The sequence below is a fragment of the Alexandromys fortis genome, unplaced genomic scaffold (genome assembly GCF_014885135.2).
Source record: "Alexandromys fortis isolate MF-2015 unplaced genomic scaffold, M_Fortis_MF-2015_v1.1 scaffold_218, whole genome shotgun sequence".
NCBI classification, from domain to species: domain Eukaryota; kingdom Metazoa; phylum Chordata; class Mammalia; order Rodentia; family Cricetidae; genus Alexandromys; species Alexandromys fortis.
The window spans coordinates 802,244-813,465 of NW_026068112.1; the positions used below are offsets into that span (position 1 = coordinate 802,244).

Below are 11,222 nucleotides of genomic sequence, written 5' to 3' on the forward strand. Positions count from 1 at the left end.
AAGAACAGGGCCCCGTTTTTGCTGAGTCTGGACTAAGCTTTGGGTGTTGGTACCCCATTTCATTAGAACTCTGAAGCCCTCGCTTTATAGGGTGGTGGCTAGCCTTACCTGTGCACACCAATTCTGCTCTCTCCCTAGTGAGTCAGGAGGTCAGACTGTCTACCCCGAGAGCCCTGTGCTTCTTGCAAACTCAGGGACCACACCGATCTCCCCCTCAATCACATTTTCACCCTCCCAAACCCCAATAAAACACACCAACTGCTTCAGAGTATTTCTGGGTTTGGTTTTTTCCATGGGTGTTTTTTGTTGTTCTCGTTTTATTTCAAATACTGAAAAAATTCCCCAGGGCTCTGTGGGGCTCCCCACTCACTGCCCTTCTCCCATAGCAAACCTGCCTCAAGGACAACACTTTTTTTAAAGGAACAAGTAACACTGACTCCTCGGTTGCTCTTCAGAACCAGAGAAATTACAGTACACAATTCCTTTTCTCTGACTCCAGGTCACTAGCCACATTAAACAATGCATCTCTCTTCAGAGCTGACCTCGAGAAGCCCTTACCATTAGTCTGCTGACAACCCCTTCACTTAGAACCATCCCAAACCTGTGCTTAAGAAGAACGGTAGGAAATTGTCTTTTTCATCAGCTACAAACCCTAGCTCATTTCCCCCCACAGCTTCCACTCCACCCCCTTAACCCCACCCTTGGGATTTCAACGAAATTTTTCCCAACTGTTATTTGGAAAAAAATGTAAAACAAAAAAAAGTCCAAGGTCTTGGTGCTCAGCCCAAGGGGCTCCATGCGCTGGACACCAGTGGGCAGGGATCTCTGCCTCTCTAGCCTGCACCTGGGCCACCTCCTGACCCCTGGCTGCAAAAGCAGGAAGGGGCAGGAGCCAGCACAGGACCCCAAGTGGGCAGCGTCTCACGATCTGGTGGAGCCCCAGGCAGCATCATTCAACTTGGCCACTGTGGATGAACAGAAAAAGAAACAAAAAACAAACAAAAAAAACACTGTCAAGTAAAAGGGGAAAACCTCTTGAATTCCATCCCAGTCTCAACCCCATGACTTCTCCCTGACATGTGCCTGCATATTAATCATAAGGAAGTTGAAAAAAATTAAGTCTTTTCCTATTTACAAACAGGATGTTTCTGCCTTTTTGATATACTCATGGAAAACAGAAAAACAATTCTTGAGACATAAGGGGAGACACAGATGTCTGCCTCAGGAGTCCTGCAGGCACAGCCACTGGCAGCAGGGGAGCAGGAAGCACAGCGGTGAGGTGGTGACTGACGATACAAGGGTCAGAACACACTTGCTTGGAGGGGACCAAACAGCCTGGGTTTAATCGAATGCAGTGACCCTTCCTTGCTAAGAAACAAGCCTGAGAAGAGAAGCTTATTTGCTTCCTTAGCACTGAAGAGAGAGACTGATAGTTTGCTTTTGATTTTAATGTCTTTTCCCCATCTCTGTCCCCACCTCTGTTCAGGAGTGTGTGTGTGTGCATGCGTGTACCCACTAGCTGCTGTACGTATCACTGGAGGCTGAAACCAGGGTCTCCTGCACGACAGGAGAGCACCGTACATCTAAACCATATTCTCTAGCCCTCTCTTTTCTTTTTATTTTGAGACAGGGTTATCTTTAACTCAAGGCCAGCTTTGAACTCACTCTGTAGCCCAGGCTAGCTTTGAAGTAGCAAATCATGCCTCAGCTTTCTGAAGAGCTGGGTTTACAAGCTAGCGTGATTTCCCTATTCCTCCTGTCCCTTCCTTAAAAACAGACTTGCCATGAACAGCAGCCTTGAAGACACAAAACTGACCAATAGAGAAGGCAGCTCAGACAAGAGGAAAAGGTACAAAATTCGAGAAGATCGGAGATGAAGAAAACGTACAAAATTATATATATATTTATATATATAATAACATGACATATCTATGTACAACATGGCTGGGACATTGAAGAAACTATACAGTGATGCTCAGCATTGTCCCCTTCCCACATGGACTTTAGATTAAGGATGACAGCATGAGAAAATGGAGCAAAAAACACAAAAATTATATACAATTACAATGAGAGTCAAGGAGTTTGGGGGCCAGGGAGACCAGGGGTCCTGCTCTCTCCACTCCTTCCTCACCAACCTACTCCTACCCAATCTGAACGACAGTCAGAGACCCGAGCAGTCAAACAGGAGAGCATGTTTAGACCCTTTCCCGACACACACAGCGACAAACTCGTCAGACCTTCTACGGGCACACCGGAATCTGTGAAGGAGACAGACTGCATCCTCCTGCTCTTTTGAGCAGTTCTCACTCAGGTCCTCTCTGCTGTTAGCGAGCAGGTGGCACTCAGTAAGATCCAGGCCAAACTAGTGATGACACAGCAAGGCAGGCTGCTGTCGCCCTCCCCATTCTCCGCCTCCACCAGTGAATCATCTGCTAAGGCCCAGATGCTCCAGCTGGCAGGAGCACTAACTCCTCGGGGCCAGCTCCGTTCATCCCTTCTTCCTCCATGCCTAACATACAGCTAGCATCGGATTCCACCTGAAGCACGAGTGTTTCCTCAGGCCCATCCAGTCTGCTGCCAGAGCGGTTTGCAGCAGCTAGGGTCAACTGTAGACCAGGAAAATGGGAGAGTCAAAACACTTCCAGGGCTGGCTTCTTCAGACTTACTCTCTCTCCCCTCCTCCCTCAAGAAGGCTTTGTCTGAAGGTGTGGCCCTTAAATCTCAAACTTTCTCTCTTCCCATATAGCACCCCTCCTGTTCCCCTGGACTTCTAGCTTTACAGAACTGAGGCTTAGCAAGGGCCTGCCTCGGTTGGTTTTAGGATGGACGGCAGTTAGGGCAGGTGTAGGATTTCAGTCAGAATTAGCCTACACGGTTCCTGCTCTGCAGAGATGAGGAACAGACTCAGAGGCCACATGACCCAGCCAAGCTCATACGCCAGTGCTGCTGGGCACGAGCAGCACTGGAGCCGGGTGTTCCGACCCTACACTCTTCCCACTCTCCCAGCATACGCTCCAAAGCTACATGCTCAAAGAGAAAAGATCAAGCTTTCCACTCCGTGAGAAGCAGGGCAATTGTTGGAGGGACACAACAGAGAGGTTAGGTGGGCACTGTGGTTTTAGGCAAGCAAATCCCTTCTCCTCTTTGAAGGTTCCCTAAACACCCACAATGGGAACACAAAGCACAGAGGCCTAAGGGACGACACACTTAGAAGCACAGAGAGCGTCTCCTTTCCCAACATGTCAGTGCAGCCTTGGGACACTGAACCTGCCACACTGCTCCCAGACTCAGCCTCTCCAAAAGGAGAACTCCCATCTTCCACGCTTCTCAGCACAGGAACAGCTGCAGTGCTATCCGGTCCTAGTCTTTCCTACTTCTGGGTCTCTACTGGGCTATAGTAAGGGTGTAGAAGTTTCAATTTACCCAAAGAAATGAACTCAGAATCCCTCTTCAACCTAAGCCTCCAGCAGAATGTCTTCCCTGGATGGCAAGCTGAGCTCTGACTAGGTGCCCATTCCCTGCCTATAATATATAGAAGTCCAGTGGGTGAGGAAGGGGAAGAGAGGGGCCCAGGTTACCCCGCAAGCTTGCTGGTGACGAGCGAGGACTTTCTCTGGGGCAGGTCCTGTGGGGTGGGGATGTGGTCACCGGTCACCAGGTTCTTGTCTGGCCCTGCGCTCGGCAGCTGTTTGTTCTTCATCTTCGCTTTGGCCATGTTGTAGTCTCCTGAGTCAAAGTACTTTTGCTAAGAGACAGGAGGGAGGTCCAGATAAATGTAAGCTCTGGGGCTCTTCAAAGGCAGACTCGACTCCAGCATCAGCACAGGCTCTCATGCACCCCAGCTGTCTACGCTCCTCATGTGCAGTCCATACCGCTCACATGCTCTGACATCTCCTAGCATGTCTTGACCTCGTCCTAGAAGAAACTTGCACCTTTGCAGTTTAAGGGACGGTTCTGTCTCTGAACCTGGGTGACGGCTCATACACAATTTGGACCTTACCTGGCATAGGATGGTTCAATCAGAACCACTTGCTTCATTTATAACAGCTTTTTTTTTTTTTTTTTTTGGTTTTTCAAGACAGGGTTTCTCTGTAACTTTGGAGCCTGTCCTGGAACTAGCTCTTGTAGACCAGGCTGGTCTCGAACTCAGAGATCTGCCTATCCGCCTCCCTACTGCTGGGATTAAGGCGTGCGCCACCACAGCTGGGCCCATTCATAACAGCTTAATGAGGACCTTACTAGGTGACAAAGCAATACCTTGGGGTTGAAAACAAATGAGTAAGATTCAAAGAAGGGTTGATCTGGGGCTCCCAGCACCAGAGACCACTGAAGCCAGCTCTCTGCGTTAGAAATGACTCTCGGACCAGGAATAGGAACTGGCTTGTCAGGAGGCAGTGTGCCTTCCGGACTCCCACCACTCCTACACGTGTTCCCTGGTGAGACAGCCTGCCCACGCCGGCTTGCCTGAGGCGAGCTAAACTGCAAATCAGCACCACGCCATCAGCTGTGACTAAGACTGAGGCCCTGGAGTCTCTGTAGGAAGCCACTTCCCTCCCGACCCCATCCACCCACTCCAGCTTAATCCTTGTGTCTGCAGACACCCGACTGAGAGGGAGACGGGAAGGCCATTCTGGTTGTTTCTTTTTTAAACTTTTGAGGTCTTATAGGTTGAACCCAAGCTGCACAAGCACTTTCCTGTGGGGCTACATCTCTTATCATTCTGAACGTGAAAAAGAACTGTCTGTTTTGTTTATAATTTTATTTACTTTTTTTTTTTTCCTTGAAGACAGGGTCTCACTATGTTGCTTCAATGTCCTACAACTTACTCTGTAGGCCAGGCTGGCCTCAGTCTCACAGAGATCTCTCGACCTCTGCTCCCCCAGTGCTGGGATTAAAGGCATGTACTTTTTTTTTTTTTAAAGTTTTATTTATTTTATGTATATGAGTGTCTATCTGCATATACAACTTTATGCCACAAGAGGGTATCAGATCCCACTACAGATGGTTTTGGGTCACACTGTGGTTGCTGGGAATTAAACCCAGGTCCTCTGAAAGAACAGCCAGTGCTCTTAACCACTCAGCCATCTCTGCAGCCCAAGCGTGTGCTTTTTTTTTTTAAATCATTTATGTATGCATGTGTGTCCACAGAAGCGAGAGAGGGGTCAGATTCTCCTGGAGCTGAAGTCATAGGCAATGGTCTGCTGCCTGGTGTGGGTGCTGGAAACAGCTCTGGCCCTTTGGAAGAGCAGCAGCCCCCTTGCTCTCCAGCTGCTGGCCCAGCCTCTTTTTCTCTTTTCTTTTCTTTTTAAAGGCAGGGTCTCATTTTAGTCTAGGTTGTCCTAAAACTTACTATGTAGACTCAGCTGCTCTTGAATTTGTGGTAATCTTCCAGCTAAACTAAGTTTCTCGAGGGAGTACAGTTAATGTCTGGTGCTGGTGTCAATAGTCTAAAGAAACCTACTGCTCGAGGTGAAGGTTTTTGGATCTCCTGAAATGAATCGTTGTAAAATCTGCCTGAAGACTTAAAAGGGGCACAGCCCTTATTCCACCACCACTCCCCTAGGCAGATGCATGAGCAGAGCACACGATGCCCTTCCAGTCCCTGCCACCCTTCCTGCAGTGCCCACCCACCACCCACCCAAATGCCCAGCATTAAGCCTTCATTTCCTATGACCAGAAGGGAACTGACATCACTGTAGGGATTCACAATAACCCGCTTTCCTCTTTCTAACTCCTATCTACACTGCCCAATAACCAACCACAGAAAAACATGCAGCAGAACCTCTACAGACTTCATGCAAGGATCGCGGTCAAGGCCGCCCCATACCCCTTTCTGGAGTCTCTTCATGAGGAAGTCGGAGCCCCCAGGCTTTTGTCCTAGGCTTGGGTATTTGGCCTTTAGCTTGGCCTCCTCAGCTCTCTCGGGGAGAACACCTTCTTTCTCCTGTGTGTCCTGAAGAAAACAAGCCAAATGAGATTAAGGACTGAAAAACAATGACTTCTAGTATCTGACAACCTTTGTATTTTCTGCCTTTTCCTACAGCTCTATCAGCTTGTAAACACGCCATCTCCACTCTGCTCTTTTTAGAATGTGTATGTTTTAAAGAGTTCTTTCTGGTTTTTCGAAACAGGGTTTCTCTGTGTAGCGCTAGTTGTCCTGGAACTCACACTATAGACCACTACAGACCACTATAACAGAGATCCACCTGCCTCTGCCTCCCAAGTGCTGGGATTAAAGGTATGTGCCACCACCGGCAGATTTATGTGTATGTGTTTTGTACATATGTATGTATGTGTACTATATGTATTCCTGGGTGCCCTCAGGGTTCAGAAGAGAGCATCAAATCTCCTAGAACTGGAGCTACAGATGGTTGTGAGCCGCCACCATGTGGATGCTGGGAACCACACCCAGGTCTTCTGCAGAGCAACAGGTACAACCAGGCAGTAGGGCACACACCTTCAGTCCCAGCACTTGGGAAGCAGAGGCATGTGGATCTTTAAACTCAAGGCTAGCTAGGTCTACAGTGAGTTCCAGAACAGCCAGGGCTACACAGAGAAACTCTGTCTCAAACAAACAAACAGTAACTGCTTATAACTACTGAGCCATCTTTCCAGTTCCTCTGATCTTAAAGTTAGACCTTTGTTCAAATCCAAGGTTCAAAATAACTGTGTATAGTGAAGGAAAGGACAAGCTAGTTCTTACTCTATACCCAGGAGCTGCCCTAGTGACCTGTGCGCAATAGGCTAAAGGCTATCTAAATGAGACACCTGACTCATAGAGCTCATTCAGCACCAACAGCAGGAAAGACAAAAGGAACTGGCAGGCCTTTTAGCAAGAACAGGTAAGTGGGAGAGTTGAGTCTTCTGAGAGGCTCCCCCCTCATTCAGACTCTAAGAAGCCATCTGGCCTCACTGTGGAGGATGCTAGGCATGTGGTCTATTCCAAAGATATCCACCTGAGTAATCCACTTCCATAAATGTGGGCAGGCTAGAGGTAAACAGCTAATGTGACATTAGTTTTAACCTCAAGAAAAGAAGAAACTAATTTCACTATGGTATTCATATATCAGTCTTATAAAAAGAAATAAATAAAAAGATTAACGCCTACCCTACTGGGGTAGGTGATGGAAGTCTAGGGAAAAGAAACATCAAAGCTCAAGGCGTTTACAGAGGTTCTCACCTCTATCTCTTCTTCCTCTTCATTTTAAAAACAGGACAGTTTAAAAACATAGTCTTCCTATGTACTCCTGGTTAGCCTGGAACTCTCTATGTAGACCAGGCTGACCTTAACTCACAGATTTTCCTGTCTCTGGTCCCTAGTGCTGGATTTAAAATGTGTGCCACCGTCTCTTGCTTCTTGTGGACACGTCTATTTGTTTATTACTTTGGGGGGGGGGGCAGAGTCTCACTCTGATGCCCAAGCCACCTGGAACTTGCCGAAATCTTCTGCCACAGCTTCTTGAGGGCTGGAATCGGCCTTTGGGTGTGCCACACATGGCTGCTTTCTTTTTTCTCTTTTGGTACTGGGTCAAGAAGCCTGGCCATGCTAACAACAGTTACCACTTACTTATAGTTCCAGTTTCCCTGCTGCACTTCGATAGTTTGTTTGGGTTGTTTGTTTTCCTTTTTTTCTTTCCTTTTCTTTTTCTTTTTCTTTTTTTTTCTTTTTCTTTCTTTTTTTTTTTTTTTGAGACAATGTTTCTCTGTAGCTTTGGAGCCTATCCTGGAACTAGCTCTTGTAGCCCAGGCTGGCCTTGAACTCACAGAGATCCGCCTGCCTCCGACTCCCAAGTGCTGGGATTAAAGGCTTGTGCCACCCAGCTTGTTCTTGTTTTTCCAGACAGGGTTTCTCTGTGTATCCTGGAACTCGCTCTATAGACCAGGCTGGCCTCGAGCTCAGAGATCTGCCTGCCTGCCTCTGCCTCCCGAGCTAAATGCATGCACCACCACCGTCCAGCTAGTGGATTTTTCTCTTGACAATCAGGTACTGATATAACACGAAGTGTATTTAATGAATCTTTTAGTTAAATGTTAAGAACTCAAATATAGAGCCCAAGAAGGGGTTTATTTGGCATTAGTGTTTTCATCATGCGATGGTGGGTGGACGATATCCCACTGCGGAGGAACTCAAGGGGATCTGCACGTCACTGACGGTCAACAAACAATCCCTATCAAAACAGGCCTCAGGAAGTTGTCACCTGAACTTAGCCAAGGTATCATTATTCTTCTCCCCTCCCCCAATTCTGGCTTATTTTAAACGTCTTCATCTTGACCTATATCTTTCTGTGGATGAAGACTGAGTTCCACTCTGATGGTTGGGTCACTTATTTATCTCTACTAATCACGCAGCTCATTTATGCCCCAGGACCACCAGCCAGCCCCCTTTCATTCGCCTCATCTTTCCAAACACCCGCCCACGCCACAGCTCGGCCTATTATAGAACAGCTTCTCCAGGCTGAAAGGAAGGCTTACTGGCCAATAAGAAAGCGGATCGCACAAAATGACAATCGACTTGACTAATCGACATCGGGGCACCAAGGCCGCGCCGAAAAGCAGCCTGTGCGACAGAAACAGTGGCCAACCCCTGCGGAGCCTGAGGCAGAGGCGGCCAATCAGCGGCGGCGGGGGCGGATTCCGCCCGCGCGGCCACCCCCGTTCCCCTTATTCTCACCTGCTTCTCCTCGCCGGTCTCCTCCGCAGGGTTCTCTTCTTGTTTCTGGGACATGGCAGGACCGGGACTGTGAAATGCAGGGCCCGGAAAGTCAGCCGGAAAAGGGAGGGGGGAGGGGAAACGGGGACAACCTGAGCTGCTGCTTCGGCTCCTGTAACTATGGTTGCTCGGTCAAAATGGCGGCTCGAGCCCGTGACGTTCAGCCCACCCCCTCCTAGAAGAGCCAATGAGAGTGGGCTTGATGGGGCAATGACGTAACGACACGCCAATAAGCGTTGGTTGAAGGCGGGGAGAAAATCAGAGCCGACAGGCAAGCTAGAACACCAATTGGGAAAGAGAGCAAGCCACAAGAGCCAATTAGAAGCCTTCAGGGAGCCTAGGGGCAGGACGTCTAGCTTTGGTATTTTTGCTTCTTGGGTGGGCAGGCGCTTTCTTCAGTTTCTTCGCCAGGTCCGGGGCAGGCTTCCGAACGTCAAACCGGAGGGCCACCATGGACTGGTGCAAAGGATTAAGCTTTGAGGGATGTTACGAAGGAAGTTTCCGACGTCCAGAAATAAAAATTGGAGGACAGTTTTTATTAAGCAGTTTTCTGAGACTGACTGCTAGCTTGTATAAGACTGCCTTGTATGGCTTTTCTTCCACCTATAATTGTTAAGAGTCATTCTGTGAGCCGGGCGCACGCCTTTAATCCCAGCACTCGGGAGGCAGAGGTAGGTGAATCTCTGTGAGTTCGAGGCCAGCCTGGTCTACAAGAGCTAGTTCCAGGACAACCTCTAAAGCTACAGAGAAACCCTGTCTCGAAAAGCCAAAAAAAAAAAAAAAAAAAAAAAAAAAGAGTCATTCTGTGGCGCACGCCTTTAATCCCAGCACTTGGGAGGCCAAAGGCATGTGAGCTCGAGACCAACCTGGTCTACAAAGCGAGTTAGTTCCAGGATACTGTTACAAAGAGAAACCCTGTCTCCAAAACAAAAAAAAAAAAAGTCATTCTACGGAGACATAAATTCTTGAAATTAGGAGTGCAGCCCTAGGTACATGATAAACATTTGGCACATATTAAACACATACTAACAGAATCATAGTTCAACAATAGTTCTTAACCTGTATGGTGGTTCTTGCCTGTAAATACCCGCACAAAGGACACTGAAGCAGGAGGATCTCTGGAGTTTGAGACTACACAGTGTGACCTTGTTTTAAAAATCAAATACAACCAAAAATATGGAATAACTCTTCAGCATCTGTCAGAAAGTACTGTATTACTTTTATTGGAATACATACACATATAAGTCAGCCTCTGTCCTTCAAAGCATTTTAATTTTCAAGATTAAGTCTTCTAAGAGTGTTAGTCAGAAAGTATTGCATATTTATATTTTGAATAATTGGGCCAACTGTAGGGTGGAAAGGGCCAAGGAAAAACACCCTGACCCCGACTTGGGAACAGGGATTGAGGTCCCACAAACCCTGAGCATCGACTACCACCAATCCCTAAGCGCAACAGTAATCCCAAACCACCCTGGAAAGCTCCACTGCGCCGCAAGGAATTCTATATAAACTCTGTATCCTGTTCAGTTTGCTGTCACTCCATCCAAGAGGCAGCCACCCTCCTGGGTTCTTCCTTCCCGACGAATCTCTTTAATGAGGTTTGGGCGGTGACCTTCTTTTGTAGGAGTGTAGTGAAGCCGAGACGCCCAAAAGGAGTAGAGCAGAGCTTTGGAAACGTGGGGGAAACCTCTCCCTGGTGACTTCGTGGTCTTCCTTGGCTCCCAACTGCCAGGATACGTTTCATCGGAACTGCAAAGTTTACACTAAGAGCTCGGCATTAGGCCACACCTGTGATTCTTGTACTTGAGAGACATAGACAGGAAGTTTTGAACTGTGTCTAAATTCAAAGCCAGACCCTGCCCCAAAACAGAAGAAGAAAAACAAACAAACAAACAAAAAACCAACAAGGAATAATGGCAACATACCCTGTCTTGATAGTAACACCCTTCTGCTCTCTTGTGGTGTAAATTTCCCAAAACAGAAACAGTCTATCTAAGAACACTGCCAGATTCATCCCCACTCTCGTTCCTCCCCATTTCCCCCAGATAGGGGTTTCTCTGTTCAGCTTTGGCTGTACTGGAACTCTGAAAACCAAGCTGGCCTCAAACTCCAGAGATCCACCTGCTTCTGCCTCCCGAGTGCTGGGATTAAAGATGTGTGCCACCACCACCCAGCCCCACTTTTTCTTTTTCTGAAGCTGGGTCTCACTGCGTAGCTCTGGCTGGCCTGTAACTCACTCTGTAGACAGAGGCTGACTTTGAACCTGCATCTGACTTCTGAGTGCTGAGATTAAAGGTTTGTCACAATAATTTTTTTTTGGGGGGGGGAGCTTCTTGTGAGATAGGCTTGGGAGCTACCTGTTCATTTCTCATAGCATTAGGTTTACTTCTCATGGGACAATCTGAGAAATACTACAACACACAGATGATTATTATATGAGGCAAAGTCTGGTAAGCATAATAGAAATGTTTATGATGCTGTATAGGACTTTTTAAAAGGACCCATAGGCAGT

At 47.7% G+C, this 11,222-nt stretch overlaps 1 protein-coding gene across 1 annotated transcript; it reads right to left on the bottom strand.

Moving 5' to 3' along the window:
* Positions 1–256: 256 nt before the first annotated feature.
* Positions 257–8,845, bottom strand: Ensa (endosulfine alpha). Its single transcript, XM_050124661.1, has 4 exons — positions 8,672–8,845; positions 5,828–5,953; positions 3,579–3,745; positions 257–965 (listed from the first exon to the last, which is right to left on the bottom strand). Exons 1-4 carry the CDS (start codon positions 8,723–8,725, stop codon positions 950–952), a joined length of 363 nt encoding a protein of 120 aa, XP_049980618.1. The 5' UTR covers positions 8,726–8,845; the 3' UTR covers positions 257–949.
* Positions 8,846–11,222: the final 2,377 nt, after the last annotated feature.